The 19855-nt window shown below is 41.3% G+C and overlaps 1 protein-coding gene across 1 annotated transcript in view; it reads right to left on the minus strand.

Moving 5' to 3' along the window:
- The window catches only part of APBB1IP (amyloid beta precursor protein binding family B member 1 interacting protein), a 109226-nt gene that overhangs the window by 3382 nt on the left and 85989 nt on the right, over positions 1 to 19855 (minus strand). The window contains exons 11-13 of the mRNA XM_079106500.1: positions 10014 to 10112; positions 9211 to 9325; positions 186 to 289 (exon numbers count right to left, since the gene is read on the minus strand). Coding sequence (XP_078962626.1) covers positions 186 to 289; positions 9211 to 9325; positions 10014 to 10112 — 318 coding nt within the window. The remainder of the gene's footprint in view (positions 1 to 185; positions 290 to 9210; positions 9326 to 10013; positions 10113 to 19855) is intronic.

Genomic DNA, 19855 nt, shown 5'->3' on the forward strand with positions numbered 1-19855 from the left:
GATTCGTGGTAACTTTAAGATACAAAATATAAAGCAATTTCCTAATGAAATTATAGTATAGTGACTTAGTTACTGGAGCTATATTTGCTCTTTGAAAAAGAGCAGTTAGTGGAACTCTGAGCCTGGTTTAGAAGATAGCTTTATAGATTCCACTTTGATTTGTGTTGGTTCCACAGTGGTCTTACCTTAGTTGTTTCAACATGTCTCTGGGCCTCTTCAAGAACAGCCCTGACGGAAGGTGCAGTCTGGGGTATCTGACCGTTGGGCTGGGCAGGGCCTGTTTTAAGTCCTGATGGGGAAGAAAGCAAAGAATGGGCAAGATATTTTCAACATCCTTGAACGTAAATCTGAAAATACATAGTTTACATCACTAAAGCAAAAGGAGGATTCATAGGTACGATATGGTACCCGTGACCCTATGAAAAATCAGGTTCTGCCTGAGAGTGTAGCTCAGTGGTAGAACCTGTACTTCAGTATGCCTGAGGCCTGGGTTCCATCTCCAGCACAAAATAAATACATTAATTTTTTAAAATTGGAGGTTCTGTGCCAAAAGTTTACATGAGATTCAGCAGAGTCAGCAGGGGGTGGGAATGTGGCTCTGTGGTAGTGTGCTTTCCCAGCATGCACAGACCTTGTGCTTGATCCTTACCACTGCAATCAGTCAATCAATCGATTCTGGAAATTGAACATACTTAATAAAGCCGACTGAAAAAATTCCGGATGAACCGGGAACCTAGACAATTGTATGTTCTGCTTTTAAAAACTTTTTGGCAATTGGAGAATAAACCTTGAAAAATCTATACTTATTTATTTACTTTTGGTAAATAAATTTTGGGTTAAACCCAGGGGCGTTTTAGCACTGAACTACATCCTCAACCCCTCTTTTATTTTATTTTGAGACAAGGTCTTGCTAAGTTGCCCAGGCTGGCCTCGAACTTGCGATCTTGCCTCAGCCTCCCAAATTGCTGGGATTATAGACGTGTGTCACCATGCCTGCTATAAATCTACTAAAACTTTTTTTTTTTTTTCTGTTGAAGGTTTTTCTGAAATGTATTCATCCAGTTTCATATCATGCTGAGAACAGGAACAGTATTTTAACATTATCCTCAACAAAAAGTCCTTTAAGCATAGAAATAGATGAGGGTGAGCAGAGTGGTCTACCAGTGTGTAGACCCTGAGGTATCCTGGAATTAGATGCATTTTCTTTTTCTCTCAAAAGTCCTGTCATGTACTTTTTATTTCCCTGCCTTTTAATTTGCTACAAATGGATGGCTTATTGAGGATTTATGATTTTTTGGTGATGGCGAGGATGGGGCCCTGGGCTTTGCATATGCTAAACATACACTCTACAACTGATCTACACCCCCAGCCTGAGTTTTATAGTTAGAAGAATATCAGAGAGAAGATGGTACATGTTGTGTTGATTATTCTGTCTCCTTAACAAGCATCCTGGAAAAGATGTTTTCCACACACTGAGGCCATTTCTCCTGGGCCTGCACTGCCACCCAGCCCATGCCATAAGATCTACTCCTCATCTGGTAAAGGTGGGGATTGCTTTAGCCAGCCTCAGTGCCTGCGATTCTGTCACGTAGTTACTTTTTCAAAGGGTTTTCCAACAATTTGAGGAACCCATTCATCTACATAACAACCCAAAGAAGCCTGTTAAGAATTTCAGAAGGTCAGGGAGAAAAAGGCAAAGTTTGGTGAGGAGTAAGATAATTATAGTCTCAAAGTATCTCTCTACAAACCATTAGGTACCAAATGAAAAATCCATTCAGAAAAGAAACTGGACAACATCTTAACCATATGCTCAAAGTGAATGCTTCCATCAGGGACAGACAGGCAGGACATGCATCTGATCCTCGTACCCTGAGGACCCCACGTGACTCATGCAGTGTTCTTGCCAAAAGCGTATAACCTGAAATGAATCATGAGGAAACACACATTTAAACCTAGGGACATTCTACAAATAAAAGGCCCCTTTTCTTAAAAAAATGCAAATGTTTTGAAATTCACAGAAAGGCTGAGGCACTATTCCAAATGAACGGGGACTTACAGACACAGTGCCCAGATGTGATGTATAATCCTGGACTGAAGCTGTGCCAGGAAAAATCCATTGCTGTATAGGCCAAAACTGAAGCAACTGGCAAAACTGAAATATGGACTGTAGTTCAGATGGAAGTATTCCATCAATATTAAATAGCAGACTTCTTGCATTTGAGTCTCGTAACTATGGCTAATAAGAAAACAGATTTGTTTCTAGAAAATACAAATTGAAGATTTAAGGAACAAAGGGGCATCTACTCTCAAGTGGTTCAGGAAAAAAATATGTGTATATAACGTGTAGAAGAGGAAGTTGAGAGAGAAGGATAGACGTAGTGAAATATTCAATACTGATCATCTGGGTAAAGAGTACATGGGAGAGCCAGGTGCGTGGTGCACATCTGTAATCCCAGCTGCTCAGGAGGCTGAGGCAGGAGGATCACAAGTTCAAAGTCAGGCTCAGCAACTTAGTGAGGCCATAAGCAACTCAAAATAAAATACAAAACTGTCTCAAAATAAAATACAAAATAGGGCTGGGGATGTGGCTCAATCGAGTGCCCCTGAGTTCAATCCATAGTAGCCACGCCCCCCCGCAAAAAAAAAAAGTGCATGGGAGTTCTTCTTTATGTTATTCTCACAACTCTTCTGTAAGTTTGAAATTTTCTTAGAATAAAATGAAAACGGATGTTAGTGTCCATTTCTAAATTTAAAATAGTCCTGACTGAAAGCACTTGCTATAGGCATAAAGTCTTTTTATAAGTACCCAATGCCCAAATGAGAAACCTAGGGATTGGAGTCTTAGTCTTGGTTCTTTCCATGGCCTTGACCTTGAACAAGCTACTTAATTTTTCTGGGGTTGGGTTTTGGCTAAGTGATTTCTGTTTCTTTCTTTCTTTCTTTCTTTCTTTCTTTCTTTCTTTCTTTCTTTCTTTCTTTCTTTCTTTCTTTTTTCAGGGTATAAGGCCATTTTTTATTAACCCATTTCATTTTAAATACTATTTTTTTCACAAATATCACTTTTTACATATATCACGTGGATAAAAGTAATGTGTAATTTAAGGAAGCAGTTTTTCTGAATGCATAAAATCAGCATGATGGTTTCTAATTCAGAGTTATGAGACATCAAATGTTAAATGTAAATTCCCTAGCAGATTGCTGGCATATAGTCAGTGTTTACTGTTTCCTTCTTTCTCCAAGTTTTGCTGTATTTTCTATAAGAAAAAATATCTTGAAAGCCAAACAATCAATATAGAAATATTTAAGTAGGGTACTGCAATTTCAGACTACATACTATTATGTACAGTTTAATAGATTATGACAAATATTCAAGACGATAGAACTTTGGAGACAAAAGCCCTTTTCATTAAAAAAAAAAGTAACAGTAAAATGCACAAATTAAGTACATACCAAAAATTAATTTGATTGGTGAAATTTAACATTCTTTCCCTTGATGGCCATGGATTTGTTTCTTTTTTTAAAATTTATTTTTATTGTAAACAAATGGGATTCTATTGGTTTTTTCTAGCTCAAAACTCTAGGAAGATGGCTGTTTGCAATTCCAATAGGGCATATATACCTTATCTTAGGTGGGCATATGGTTTGTAAAGACCATTTGTCCATGGAACTGAATTTTGGTACAAGTTCATGCTGGCTATATCACCACTATTGCGTGCCCATGGTGTGTTCATTGCTACAGAGAAGTATAAGATTTAGACTATTGTTAAGTATCAAGGATTTGTTGATTTTTAATGTGTAGAATTAAATCATATAACTATACCAGTATTTCTTAATACCTCCTATTGTTGATGAATATATATGTTGTCTTCAGTTTTTAGCAATTTAAAATAATGCTCCCATCCACATTTTGTACTTGTGACAACCTATTAGCATGATTTGAAAAATATCATTGCTATTAATAATATGCTGTCCATTTCAAAAAACTGGAAGAAAAGATTTTGAAAGTTTTTACCAGAAGGACATGATGAATGTTTGAGGGAATAAATGTTTGACTTGATATGAATATTGCATAATGTATACATGTGTCAAACATTACATAGTGCCCCATTAATAGGTATATTTTTACATTTTTTATAACACTTTAAATTAAAATAAAAATCATTGTTATTGAAAAAAAAAAAGTACTAAATAGCAAAGAGCAAACTGTCGTTGATCTGGAATAAATCATTGTCGTTTACTACTTTTGAAATAGAATGTCTCCTGTCCTCCTCGCCCATTTGGGTAATCCTAGCGGAAACAGTAATCCCTGTGGTTTCTGACTCCAGCCAGACTTACACGGCCTCCACATGTTTATCTAGGACTCTGGGTTCAACTGTCTCAAGGAGGAAGGACGGGAGAAGAGAAAAGGGAGGAGATGGTAGATAGAAAGGGATGCTAGATTCCCAGAGAAAGATTTCAAACTAAAACTGAGGAGACAATAGGCAGACTGGGCTGGGGTTTATTTCCTCTGTCTCCTGCTAAATGATTTGGCAGCATGGAGAACGGGCGAGAGAGACCAGGGATGGGGTCGGGGTCCCATGGTATACCTCAGCTGAGTTCTGGTTCAGCACTATCCTGTGCAGTTCCAAAGGTCCGCTCTGCTGGGCAATGACCCAGGGAAGCAGTTGTTAGTGGTGAAGAAGGGGCTCCCTGACGAGGCTGCAGAGAACTTACGGTTCCCGTGAGTGTAGTCAGCCAGTACTCCCTGGCCCTGCTGTGGTTTGGAAGTTGGGTGCCCTCCAGAGGCTCATATGGATTGGAGGCTTGGTCCTGAGGGTTTCAGTGGGAGGTTGTGAGTTTTTAAGAGGTGGGGCCCAGTGGGTGGTCCTTAGGTCGTTAGGGTCACTGCCCTACAAAGGGAATATCGATCTCCTGGAATAAGTTCTCAGGAGAGTGACTCCTGAATATTTCTCTCTGGTTTCCATTTTGCAATGTGATTTCTTGCTCCCACACACACTCCCACTATCTATCATGGGAACCTGGCCAGAGCCTGCAGCATCCTGTTTGGACTTTCAGTATCCAAAACTGTGAGCCGAGTAAACCTCTTTTCTTTATAAAGTTAGACTACCTTGGGTATTTCATCATAGCGACAACAACAATGAAATAGGCTGATATAGATCCTAAGGAACATATTTCTTTCAAGGCTATTCTTGATGTCCCCCTTAACATTTTTTTTTTGGGGGGGGAGAGGGTACTGGAAGGAACATATGCTTTGTTTTGTACTGGGCCCCTAGGTTATCTTCTCATGAGCAGGTTCTTTTTTTTTTTTTTTTTTTTTTTTTTAAGTTGTAGATGGCCACAATACCTTTATTTTATTTATTTATTTCTTATGTGGTGCTGAGTTTTGAACCCAGTGCCTCACACATGCTAGGCAAGTGCTCTATCACTGAGCCATGACCCCAGCCCATGCACAGTTTCTTGATAAAAAAAGATGAGTTTAACCCCCCATTCCCCTCTCTCCTGTGAGCTCTTTCTAGGAAATGCTTTCTGCTCTGTTATAACACAAAAAGAAGACTGTCACCAGATGGAGTTCTTAGGTCTTGAACTTCCCAGCCTCTAGAACTGTGAGCCAAAACAACTTCTGTTGTTCATACATTACCCAGTCTGTGATATTGTTAGCACAGCACAAAACACACCGAGTCCCTTAAACACTTTCCAAGAGCCCTGCTGATTTTGTGTGATGTGCTCAGGTGGAGAGAGAAGCTTCAGTAGAACTACTTGGCAAGAACTAAATTTTAAAAGATGGCATAATTTCAAGCTGGTCTTTATTGCTAAGAAGCAGGTGTGATCATTCTGTGTGTACAAATGGGTGTTACTAGGAAAAGTAAACCCGAGTTTCTTTAAACTCATCTTCCGTTCTTTCTCAGCTAGTCGCTGATATTGCCCTTTAAAACTAAAAATCCTACATGGAAGTTGATGGTGGCAATAAATTCTAAGGCATACCTGGAAAGAAAGCTTAAATTGAGGATTTTCCCTTCATTGAAAGATTTGATTAATAAGCAAAGATGGCTACCAGAGATAGGGGACAGACAGATGTAGACGATGGGAACATGAAGTTAAGGGAATAATTCTATAAAATGGGCCCAGTGTGCTGACCCCCACATGCTTTCTTCTCCAACAAGCAATTTGCCTGCAGCCCTGCTTGGCTTACGTGGACAGGATATGTCACATTCCTCAGCAAACTTTCTGTTATCTGCAGGAGAAATGCAGGCCTGAAATAGTGTCGATAAGAGGAACCCAGGTTACCCTGAAGGGGGAGAATCTCTTGACCCTTTTCATAGACCAGATCCCAAAACTCAGGGAGATAAAGAGAATTCCTCCTAACTGTAAAGTCTGTAAGAATTTATGGTTAAGAATCCAATTAGAACCAGTCAGCATGGGCCAGAGTGACCTAGAGTTGTCATGGCAGTCTGATGTCACCCTGCTGTCAGTTAGAAGTCAGGAGGTGGAACTGGGCAGGGTTCTCCAGAAACTTCTCTAGGATTCGCAGTAAAACTGAAGGGCGGAAGGGGCATGTTGCCCTTCTCCTCTGAGAGGAAAAGTGTTCCCTTTTCCTTTTCCTATCCCTTTAATAAACTCATGCCTATTATTCTGAAATCTTTCTGACTTGATTGTAAGAATTGGGATTTGAAGGAGGGTATTCAAGCTGTCTCAATTTCCCAAAAGGCCCCAGCCCTGTAATACCAGTGGGGTTTATTTTAAAATCTCAACACATTTGTTCTTTGGAGGGTCAGCGGCTATGACAGAACCGAAGAATTTTTGGTTAATACGACTCTACAGCAGCACCCACATGGGCTAATTTGCTTTCCTTCTGCTAAGGGACATTTAATCATGTGCAAGATCTCTCCTCTGAATCACTGAAAATCTCATGGGTTGCAATGGCAGGCTTAAAAAAATGATATTCTTCAAAAACTGGTTACAAGCAAGTCACTTAGAAGGAATGGCACTACCATTTATTGAGCACATAGAATTAAGGGTATTCATATACGTTGCTTTACTCCAGACTTAGAGGAGCTCTGTAGGGGACCCACTCTGTTTTTCACTTGTTATTCCTACCATCTTTGAATTCTACCTGAGCACCTGTGATCAGCCAGCCTCTGCTCTCTGTGCTGAGGAGACCATGATTCACAAGCCCCGCCCCTGACCTCCTGATGTACTGTGAAGTCTAGAGCAGGGGGTCAGATACTAATATTACATGAACTATTGATTTTGACTGACATACCAAGCACAATTAATTTGAGACCTGAGGATAGGTAGGAGTTAGCTACATGGAGGAGTGAACATCTGAAAGAGTTCTGCCCTGTCTCTTGCACGGGTAGCTCTGGGCTGCCTCAGGACTCTGCAGTATCCCCACCATCAAGAAGACTCTCACCGGATGTAGCCCCTTGAACTGGGACCTTCCTGAACCAGGAGCTAAATAAACCTTTATTCTTCATAAATTACCCAGTCTGTGGTATTCAGTGATAGCAAGGGAAACAAGGATTAAGACAGAGGCCTTAAACTGCCTTTAATACTTCCTTCTAGAAATCTTAGTGTTAGAAGAGATTCAGCAGGTACTGATTTTTGGAAACTGGGCATATTGCTCTAGACCTGAGTGAGACTTAAAGCTAGAGTATCTGTCTTGAATGACCCTAGGGGTCTTTAATGGAAAGGACACCAATGCCCCTGGGAGAGTTACTCTAGCTGGCGTCAGAAGACCTCATTCCAGCAAGTGGTCACATCTTCCGTGGGGGAAACTTGACAGTCCAGGAACTTTCAGTGGTATTTCCTTCCCAAACTGGAGGCCTGATAGAATTTTGACATCTTCTAGAGTCATTGAGACCCAGCTCCCAACCAGTCTCAGCAGCCCCTCATTTTATGAGCTCAACAAATATGCCAGGCTTATAAACTCTGGGGACACAATATAGAACAAGAAGAAATAGTCTTTTTTTTTTTTTTTTTTCTTTTGAGACTTAGACTGAATGGAGAACACAGGCAAGAAACAAGTCAATGAAGTAAAATAGTCACAAATTGTGACAAGTTCTCTCGAGAAAACTAGCATGAACTCTTGTAGGGATGACACTGTTCACAGAGCAGCCAGATTGGACACATCCAAAGAAACAACAACCTTCAATTGTTGGGTCAAGTCTGCCTCACTGTAACCTGCACGCTTTCAAGCTGGTTTTACCCTTCAAAGTAGCAAAGAGCACATTTACTGGAAAACAATAATCATAACTCTTCTGTTATAGGTGGTCAAGTTTTTTCAGTCATTATTTATCATAAACATAATGTCCTTGAATCCAGCTCAGTCATGTAGAAGATAGTGGATACTAGCTTCTTCCATCTTCAGTTTTCTCAGCTGCGGCATGGGGATTATAATCTATATTTTGCAGGGTTATTGTAAGAACCCAAAATAATGTAATCATCCCTCTGTATCCCTGGGTCCTACATCTATGAATTCAATCAACCATAGATCAAAAATATTTGAAAAAAAAGAGTGTCTGTACTAATATAATACAATAACTACTTACTTAGCATTTACATTGTATTGGGTATTATAAGTAATTCAGAAATGTTTTAAAGTATGCGGGAGGATATGCATATATCATATGCAAATATTCCAGTATTTTACATAAAAGACTTGAGCAACTACAGATTTTGGTGTCCATGGGGTCCTGGAACCAATCCCCATGGAGACGAAGGGACAGTTGTATGTGTAAAGCAGCACATGTACTCATTCCATCCCTTTTTCTTATAAACATAAGCAAGTTGCCATTATGTTGTCATTAAAATGTGTCCAGGATTGAGTATGAAACTCTAGTCACAATGCCACTCAGGCAAAACACCAGGCCATTATCTCATCCTTGGTGTAAGTAGTCTGCTGGGTGCTAAAGGGCCTTGGACAAATATACTATTTGAACTCTGATGAGACACATCTCCCTACTAGCTCACCCTGAACTTGTGATTGCTACCTTCTCTACAAGCATATCATGAAAAAATAGTCAAAACTTTGTTAAAGTTACTTGGATGTATGCTTGGGGTGGGGTGAGGTGAGGCTGAACCTTTCCATGGGAAAAGAAATGTATTCCAAGCAGTGTCTACAAAGCGTGTTTTTCTACAGTGTGTTGGATAAGTTTTGAACATGAGCTCTGAGCTTCGAATGCACATGGGAATTTCTCCTCTGCTTAGTACCTGTAGAAGGTTGATCTGGCGGAGCTGCGTTGGCGGTCCCCAGGTTTGTCCACCGAGAGGCAAGTCCAGCCCTTGCCACAGCCCTCTGATAGTTATCATAGAGAGTCTTTCCATACTAGGGAAGGAATACAAAGGAAGAAAGAAGGAAATCCATGAATCTCAAGTTCTGCACTCGATTGCAATATATGCATTGAGAAAAAAAAATATATTCAATGATTGCTCTTTTCACTCCTTTCCCAAGTTGGTGCTTTTCATATATTTCAATAAAAAGCCACTCATTGTTTTTTCACATGTCAAATATTTTTTCAGATTAATATTTCTGAAAAAATATTATATTTTTAATACAATGTTTCTACCTACACATTAGAAGAGAGCTGTAGCCAAACAATTCTGATTCCATGTGTTTACGTAATTCTACTGTAGATTCAATCTTGTGTTTCCGTTTTGTAGGGCTGGAGGTCAAACCCAAGGTCTCATGCCTGCCAGGCAAGTGTCCTACCACTGAGCCACAACCCCAGGCCAATCTTGTATTTTTTAATTGCACCCAGAGCTTGCAATCCTCTCCATGAGTGAATATCTGAAAAGTTTCATTTGAAAGTCAATCTTTGGTTCTCAGGTCGGTAGAGAGGTGCATATGTCTAGCACTCTCATTAATTAATAAATGCAGTGTGCAAATAAATGAGATGCTGTCTGAGGCTGTTCCAAAAGTGGGTCAGCTGTTTCACAGTAGCACAGGAGCTGCACCCAGGCCAGGAGGCTGGCTGAAGAATTCCCAGCAGGGAGAAGCCGGAAGGGGCTCTCACCTTGGCGATCCTTATTCCCATGACCCACTGGTTGAGCGTTCTCGCGTCGTCACAGCAAAGATACTTGATGTACTGGGACTCCTTCTGAATTTGGGGGTGCTAGAAAGAAGCAATTTTGAACAATTTATAAACTTCACTTATTAGGACATCAAAGATGCGCTCACAATAACTTTCTCTTGTTTTTTTTTTTTTCCAATCCCATGGTGCTGGGGATTTGACCCCGGCCTTTCCGCTTGCAAAGCCAGCGCCCTACGGGATGGTCTATATCGTCAGCACACTCTCACAATAACTTTAAAAAACAATGATATATGTGATTTACAGAGGGGTGGCAAAAGTTACTGGTAGCCATTTTAGGATTAGGAAATGAGGCATTTTTAAAAATGACTTTGAAAAAATTTGAGAAATCTGCTATACAAGTTATCACAAGCACCTCTTACTGTAATTATCTATAGTAATGTTTGTTTTTGTCTTTTTATTTCCATTTTTTATTTCAGGTGGTACTAGTAGTGATTGAACCCAGGGCCTCACTCATGCTAGGCAGGCAGTTTACCTCTGAGCTACATCTCCAGCTCTGCCTTTTTAACTTTTGCTCCTTCATATCTCTTCTATCTCTGTCTCCCAAAGAAACCCAACTTGGTTCTCCATTTTCAGATAAAGAAACTTAATATGCTTCTTATGTTATTAAACAAATGCCTATCAGAATGGTGGTTTTGTGACTCCCCAAGCCTAGTCCAAGGATTATTTCTGCTACAAGAATTCGGTTTTGCAATGAGCTCCCTTTCTTAACTATTGTCTAGCACCCAAGTGGGCCAATGGCTTCTGGATGAATGGGATGACTTCATAGAAATGTTTCCATCCATTCTCAAGTGACACTGAGCAATGATGGCTTGTGGAGATGATCAGCGTTATCTAGGCCTCCAAGGAAATCACAGGGAGAACAATGACTTGGCAGACATGAAGGGGAGAGAGAGAGAGAGAGAGAGAGAGAGAGAGAGAGAGAGAGAGAGAGAGAGAGAGAGAGAGAGGGAGGGAGGGAGGGAGGGAGGGAGGGAGAGTTGTCCTGTAAGGCTTATTCTTAGTCCTTATTGCTCTTATAACCTCTGTTTTATGTTTCTATCTCTGATAGACCATGTGTTCCATGAGAATAGGAGTTACGTGTGATTTGTTGCTTAGTACCTGGCCTGGTGCACAGTTGGTATTCTAGTCTTGGTGTCAAAATAATTGTTGAAAGAAATAAACAAGCACAAGGTTTCTTGTTCAAATAGTGCAGCCATAAGGTGAAAGGCAAGCAACCAAGCCTAGGTTCTGAAATATGTGCCACATCAATTTTCACAGGTCATTATAACTTTCAATAAACTTATGGGATAGAAAAGTAACTACCAACCACAACCATTGTGTGTGTGTGTGTATGTGTGTGTGTGTGTGTGTGTGTGTGTTGTGTCATGTCATGTGTACCATCTCTTGTTCCTCCATTCCTCAGAGTAGTTTGTTAATCCTGCCAGGATAAGCATAAATTGCTGCTGGTGCTGAAAGAGAAATGAGATGCCAAGACAGCCGGAAGCAGCTATGAAATTCAGTGGTCAGGAAAGGAGCAAAGCTGCCCGAATCTTCTCGTAGGGATTGCATAGACCCCTCCGCTTTTACTTTCAGCATAATCACTGACCTCCAAGGAAACAGCTAATTTCCAAAGGTGATCTGAGTGAAGTGCCTCTGAATTTCAGCTGGAACCTGAGAGGCAGCATCTGGACCAGTGGACCTGCTGGTCTTTCCAATGAGCCAGTCTTGATATTTTTATTACTGATCAGAAAGAACAAAGACATATACATATAGAATGTAAGATACGTGTGTGTGTGTGTATGTACGTATATATATAGTATGTATATATAGTATGTGTATATATATGTGTACATATATATAGTAAGAGTTTGATGAGGCTCTGAGAGGTTAGTATATGTCTCTTGACTTATCACCTAGAATTTTTATATTCATATTAAGCTATTAAGCCAAAATGCCAGAATCCAAGGATGCTGCAGAAAATTGAGCCGACTGATGAAAATTCTTAGACGTTTGATTTTTAAACATATTGCTTTCTTTATTTTCTTTATTTAGGTCCTTTACCCCTCAGCATCTCTTGCAGAATGGTCAGTTCCTATTTGCTTGGATTCTCTCTCCTGAGGTTTATTTGAATGCTGCTGTAGGTTTTCAGTTTGGCCGGCAGATGGCAGCAAATGCTTTGGGATGGTTACTGCCCATTTCATTTTTTAAAATTGTGATTCAGAGCTTGCTTGAAAATTCTGAATGTTCGATTTTAGTTTTGCAAATGTTACTCCAATAATCATGTTCTTTGGAGGCCTTTAAAACTGAAAATCTCTATCAACTCGAGCATTGTGGTCCAATAGCAAAAAAGAATTTGTTGCATTAATGAACCTCTGAAGGTCAGATTGATGAAAAATATAATAAGCCAGGCACTTATTAGACAGAACGTAATATTCCACAAATGCCTGCAACATTCTCTTCAACAATAAAATCTGCAGAACCAAACCAAAGCCCTGTCTTTCAGTTCCAGAAACATGGCTTCCTAATCTACAACAGCATTTGTGTTCCTGATTGTCAGTAAGAGGGGCAAGCATGGGTCTCTCCAGTGATTTAAGGTTTGCAACTGTTCTTTAAAGGTACATTTTTTTCTTCTGGAATATTTTTAAAGTTGATATTGTTACCTTGAGCTTAGTATTTGTTGTTTTGGTTTTTTGTTTTGGTGAGTGACGTTATCAGGTGCAGACCGTAAATTGTGCTTGCAATGAAATGCACAAAGCAATTGTTTGCCTAGAGGTATCCATTTAAGCAGCACAAGCAACAGTTTCTTAAGCATGTTATTCATCCAAATATAGCAGATGTGGTTTTTCCATTAAATAGACTGGTTCTGAACATGAAACAGAGATCTCTAAGGTCTCTTGCAGTGCTCAGATTTTGGGGGTCTAAGATAAGTCCCCTAATGGACACAAGGCTCCTTTTGTGTTTTCTTTGTAATGGATTCCAGGACACCATGGAGCCAGTCAAAGCACTGGTTCGCCAGTCCTGAGACCTCACCTAGCGGCTTAGTCCCTAACTGAGACCTTCGACTGAAAACTTTTTTGCCAAGGGGTTTATGGAAAATGCTGGGTCAGTGCACTGCCCAGATTCTTCCTCAACGATCTGATTGTTCCTGACCATAAGAAAAGAGAAACTCTCTTAGGACATGCAGTGCAGCACACAAATTGCAGAATGTTACTGACCAAGGGATCTTACAGATCCTCTGAACTTACAGAATGAGGAAACAGAGCATCAGAGAGGTTAAGCAATTTGTCCAAGGTCAAAGGTAGCAGCAGAACCATGACTAGAATAAAAGTCCCATTCATTCAACCAATCCCTCTGGGTGCTGAAAAATACACTGATCTCCAGGTATACAAAGAAGAATAAGAGACAGCTCCTACCATAAATGAGGGACAGTGGCTGGGGGAGACATATACCAACAAATATGGGATTACTCTATGACATGGTACATTTCATAATAAGAGTCTGAAAACAGGCTGAGAAAGGATTTTTGAAGCAGTGACAATGGTCTGGGAACCGTGGACAGAGGCAGACACTAAGGTGGAGAGAGGAGTTGGAACAAGGGCCTGGATTCAACCTAGGATCGTCCTCCAGGCATTGGGGGCCATCAGACATTTTAAAACAGCAGAGGAAGGCAGGAAGTACCTGGTGGCTCTGAGGAATATGGACCTGGCGTGGAGAGCGTGATTAGACAGAGGGAGGGCTGAACAGAGACCCTGATGAAAAATCAGAAGCGCTTTCGCCTCAAGGTTTGAATGAGAGATTTCTCTGATTCTATCTTGGTGAAGTAGGTGGCTGTTTCGGGTTTGTGTCTCTTCTAGAAGACATGTTGAACTCCCGACACTGGGTAACCTTATTTGGAATAGAGTCTTTGCACGTCTGGTTAAGTGAAGATGAGGTCATGCTGAATCAGGGTGGCTCTAAATCCAATATGATACGTGTCCTATTGAACCAGAGGAGTAGAAGAAACACAGACTAGGACACACAGCCATGTGACAGCACAGGCAGAAACAGGCATCATGTAGTTGGAAGCCAAGAAATGCCGAGGATTGCTGGGCATTTCCAGAAGCTAGAAGAAAGGCACAGAACAGATTTGCCCTCAGTGTTCTCCAGAAGGAATCCAACTCCAGTTTTGATTTTGGACTTCTGGTTGCTTGAACCATGAGACTAATCAATTTCTATTGTTTGAAGTCATCTAGTTTGTGGTTGTTTGTTATGGAAGTCCTAGGAAACTATTACAGTGGGTGATGGGTCCATTAATCTTGAGAGGTACTGAAGAAGGAGGTTGTGAGGACAGAGAGGAAGTTGAAATCACTGTCTGGCAGGTTATGGTCGAGGGACACTTTGAATGTGGTTACGGCAGGTCTGGGGCTAGGACAGGAGGTGAGTCTACAAGCCAAGTCTGATTGGAAATGACTATCATATAGATGGCTCTCTAGTGTTTCAGAGAGAGCAGAAGTCTGGTGAGAACCAAATGTAGAAAGAACAATAGAGAATATTCTAGTGTGTGTGAGGGAGGGGGGGGAGGAGGAATCGGCAGAAGTGGAACAGGAGCAGGTGGATAGAGAGGGGTCTAGGCTGAAGATGATAAATGAGGGAGTGTTCACCGGTGCAAGAGATGTCAAGAGGTGCAGAAGCCTGAGGCCTGGAAAAAGCCACTGTTCACTGGAAATCTTAATAGTGAATTTCAATGGAGGTAGAGGGATAAGCCTGTTAGCATGCCGACTCCACAAAGCCATTAGTTTTGTTCACTGATGTATCTCAGGGCCTTGGATAAAAGCCGATTTAAAAACAAATATTCTTTGAATGAGTGAATTATCCTAACAGAGAGAGTCGAGGACCCGGAGACCCTAGGACTCTCTCAGTACATCTGAGTTCAAGGGAAGGAAGAGGCCACCTCAACCCCTGGATTGAAAGGGTGGGGCAGATAAAACTGAGATGATTTGGAGCTCCCAAACCTAGGAATGCTTGAACATGTCTGTGACCCAAGGAGAAGAATTCTCTAAAAAAAAAGGTTGGAGATGCTGAAGCAGAATGAAGTCAAGGGTGGCTTGGCCTCAGGGGTGCTCACTTGGCCTCTGAGGCAGAAAGCAGGCAATAGGACAGTTTCTGTGTTAGGTAGGTTGAGGAAGTAACTGGGGCTATTCAACCCTGTTTGCTCTCTTCTTCAGCGAGGGGTGCTGAGTGAAGTGTTTGTGGGTGAGAGACCATTTGAGAAGACTGTCGACAATGTCTGGGGCCGAGGAGGTGGAAGAGTAAGAAGAAATCAGGACAAAAGCTGGTAACATGTGTGAAGGCAAAAATGACCTAGAGGTCGTCAAAGAGCAGACTCCAGGATTAGAGTGAGTGACTTGGCTCAAGTGAATGGTCCTCAAATGTGGCATGACTCTTGAGCAAGCAAGAAAAGGGGTCTAGAATAGGGAATGTTGATCCAGAAGCTCAGTTCTAAGAAAAGTTAAGATAGGAAGTAAAGAAGAAGATAGGAAGTTGGTTTTCAAGCAAACACATTTATATACCTTATGAGCATGAGTGACTTTGGCCAAGTTCATGAACCTTTGTGAGTTTCTGTTTCCACTTTTTAATATAGGGCTGATAATACCTCTCAAAAAGGGTCATGCAAAACTTAAATGAGGTAATGTGAGAAAAAAACTCAGTAACATGACAGGGAATTTGTTACTCCTAATGTTATCAATGATAGAACCAGGTTTCAAAGAGCACAGTGGTGAAGGGGGCCTGCTGTGCTTTTCTGTCCATCCACCCACCCACCCATCCATTCATCCATTCACCCACCCATTCATCCATACATTCATCCACCTACCCACCCATCCATTCATCCATTCACCCACCCATTCATCCATACATTCATCCACCCATCCATCCATCCATCCATCCATCCATCCATCCATCCATCCATCCATCCATCCATCCATCCTTTTATCAGATGTGTACTGAGCTCTTGCAATGTGTCATATATGAACTGAGGCTCTGGAACACAATGGAAAAATTCCCTGCTCTCAGGGCACGTATATTCTACACAGGGAGAAAGCCAATGAAAATGCAAAGCAGTAATATAATTTCACATAGTGAGAATTATGTGATGAAAACATAGCAGAATGAAGGGTAGGCAACAGGCGAACCAGGGGGCAGAATTCCAGGGCTCCTTCCATGCTCTACCATCTTGTAACAGATCTCCATAAAAACGTAATTTTCCCTGGAAAATATTTCCTTCTTCTGCTCTACCACATTTCGCTGCCGAATGGAGTGAGAAAGAATTCCCAAAGGAGCAGCTTCCTCGTGAGCTCAGGGTGGGAATGTGCTTTAAGAGTGAGAGGACAGGGAAGGCAATGATTCCTGGGTACTTGACACTTCCTTTGGCTTCCGGTGTCTGTGCCTGGTGTCACAGCCTCTTTGGGACCTGTGATGCCTATACTGCCTTCTTAGATGTGGTTCTGGACCAAGAGCATCTGCATCACTTGCAAACTTGTTAGAAAAGTGAATTCCTGGGCCTGATCCCGGACTTCCTGAAACAGGGACTCTAGGGGCCAGCAGTCTGTGACTTCACAGTGGTCTAAGCAATCCCAGTGCAGAGGAAAGTTTGAGAACCACTGGCTAATAAAAACAATTATTTAGGGGCCAAGGGGAGAGTTCAGTGGCGGGGTGCTTGCTTAACATGCACAAAGCCCTGGACTTGATTATCAGCAATACAAATAAATTATTTAATACTAGAGTGAAGTAATAATGACCTACTTACTGAGTGCTGTTATGCTTCTAGACAGTATACTGATGTTATTAGGGGCTTATTTTATTTACTTTTTAAAAAAACTTTTATTGGTTCTTAATAATAATAATGCAGAATAGTAGATTTCATTGTGGCCTGTTTGTATATGCACATAACATAATTTGATCAATTTCAATCTTACTTCTTAACGAAGGATTGGGTACTCATGTCTCTACTTTGAAGAAGAGTCAATGAGTCTTAGAGTCTTCAATGGTGTCCCAAAGGTCACAGTTAGTAGATGATAAGCCCAGTACTCAAACTCCAATCTTTCTGACAGTATCTCTACCCCAGCCACCATGGACTGCCACAGTCATTAAGATCATACTCAATAAGATACTCTGGCTTGAATTTATGTGTCAGTGAGTGTCCATAGAATCATGCAATCACACAACGTGTCTCCCTGTATTCCTGAATCTCTCTTGGAATCTGTACATAATTTTTGTATTTTAGAAATTGGCTCACTCTAATGAAATATTTGAAAATCAAGAAGTTTTTCTTGGGCTGGAGTTGTGGCTCAGTACTAGAATGCTTGACTGGCATGTGTGAGGCCCTGGGTTCAATACTCAGTACCACATATACATAAAGAAAAAATAGAAGAGCCACTGACAACTAAAAAAAAAATTTAAAAAGAAGTTTTTCTTTTAAATAATAGGCAGAAAGGAAAATGAGTGACCGCAGTGTTCATAATCAAATTATGTTCCCCAATTACAGACCCTTTAACTCAGCAAATTAATAAAAATTCTCAATATTTTGGGAAGGAACTAAGAAGTATGCTTAAGAGCAGGCTGCACAGGGTGGCTGAACATAAAGAAATTAGCTCAAGATCAGAACTGATCATCTTCCTGTAAAAAAGGAAATGCTCATTCTTCTGGGGTTGCTCATCACGTTCCATTGGGCTCTGCTGGCTTCTCCACCTCTGATCCCCCTCTTCTCTTCAGGGGTCCCTGACTCTGCCCTGAAGACCTAACCCTTATATAGAAGAGCTTTTTAAAGTTCTAGTTCAGCATAGCTATTCTTGGTGCGGCCCTGGAGAACCTTGTTTCTGAGGTCAGAGAATTCAACCGTGTGATGATTCTAGGACCTAGTCCCAAACTTGTGAGTCAGGGTGAAAAATACAGTCCCTGTCCTGTTCACTGTCTAAATCCCCACCCAAGGGACCTCTGGTCTGAGATCTTGTCTTTCTCTTGCCAGGCAGGCCTGCTTTCTGGTCTCTGGATCCTAGTCCTGGAGTTTGGTCCTTCCTCTCTGCTATTAGATTTCCATTCCATCTGTCCACTCCAAAGGATATTTCATCACCAACTAAGTCCTGACTTGCTATTTAGTATTGAGACACATGCTCATACTGTGCAAAACTTGACCATTTTAGGAAGAGTAACTCCTGGGCTTCATCCTTAAATATTCTGATTCAGTGAGCCCACAGCCTGGCAAGCTGCATTTTAGCAAGCCTCCAGTAATTTTGCAGCCAATTTACTGGACAGCATGTCAGAAATTTTCCCCAAACCTTCTCCTTATTTAAGAAATGTGGACAATGCTTGAGCAATGAACTGTGTTGGAGTGCCCGTTTGGAATTTAGAACCTCTGTTCTGGCAATCGCTCAGAGTCTTAGAATCCTAAACAAGGACCACTGGGTCAGATAGGAAGACGGTGGAGACGTGGTTCAAGGATGGGTGACATTGTGATTGAAGGGTGACAGAAGAGGCTTTGTGTCCAGGTCTATGGTGGCCTAGAGAACAGTGTCTGAGAGAACTGCCTCTGAGCCACCTATCTGGGTTCTCATCCTGACTTAGCCACTTAGTGGCCAGGGAATCTCTGTGCTCAGATTCCACATCTACAAAATAAACTAAATACTATGTAAATGTTTCCATTATTCTTATTATTCTTCCTAAACAAGGAATAGACAAGAAGATGCAAGAACCAAAAGATCCAAAAACCTCACCCGCCCTCCTTCTGACCTAGACGGACCCCCCACCTCAGGTCCTTTGTTCTTACAGGTCTTGTTCCTGGGATGCTCTTCCTCCAGGGGATTCTTGCTCTCTCATTTCATTCACATGTCACTTTTCTCAAATGTCACTGCTTTTCTTTGATCATCCCATCAAAAGAGGTCCTGGTACCAGCCCTGGCACCATCTGCCCCCTTCCTGCCTCATACTGATCCACAGTCTTATTAATTACCTGCACATGTTTCATACATTTTGTTTATTGCCACTATCCTCACACGAAATGCAAACTCCATGAGGGCAGGGATTATTGTCTAGGTCACTTCTGGGTTCCCAGCACCTGGGACAGTCATTCAACAAATATTGAATGAGTGAGTGAGTGAGTGGATGAATCCCTCTCCCTTCCTTCAGCCCATTCACACTAGTTATCCTAGGGTAGAGTCTCTCAACAGCAGCACAGTGGACACCCAGGGACAGATAATTCTTTGGTCTGGACTTGCCTTGCCCTTTGAGGGATATTGAGCAGAAACCCTGGCCTCTCCCTGCTAGATGCCAGTAGTACCTGCTTTGTGTCCCCCAGTTCTGACAATCAAAAATGTCTTGTGACATTGCCCAATGGCTCTGGGCATTTGCCCCCGATCGAGAACTGCTGGGGCAGAGTCGGGATGACTAAGCTGGTATAGTGCTCAGTATTATTAATATGATTTATAAATCACTAAAAGTAGATGTCCAGTAATGAGAAGGAGGGCTAAGATGTCTAAATGAAAACTAGGAATATCCCAAATCCCTAATGAAGGTGACAATTTCAACCAATTATTGATTATAATAAACAATAGCAAGTTTGCAGGGAGTCAAAATTATTAAATATGGTAGATTTGGCCTGTGTATCATATTTGACTAAGAACAAGCAGAAACAAAAACTTACCATGGTCCTAATCCCAGAGATCTGTAGGCTTAAGGACCCTCAATACATCACGTGTGTGGTTTATAAGCATAACACATCTACTGATCTGACTGATCTGAGATTCTAATTTAGAA

The sequence above is a fragment of the Sciurus vulgaris genome, assembly GCF_902686455.1.
Source record: "Sciurus vulgaris genome assembly, chromosome: 12".
Lineage (NCBI taxonomy): Eukaryota > Metazoa > Chordata > Mammalia > Rodentia > Sciuridae > Sciurus > Sciurus vulgaris.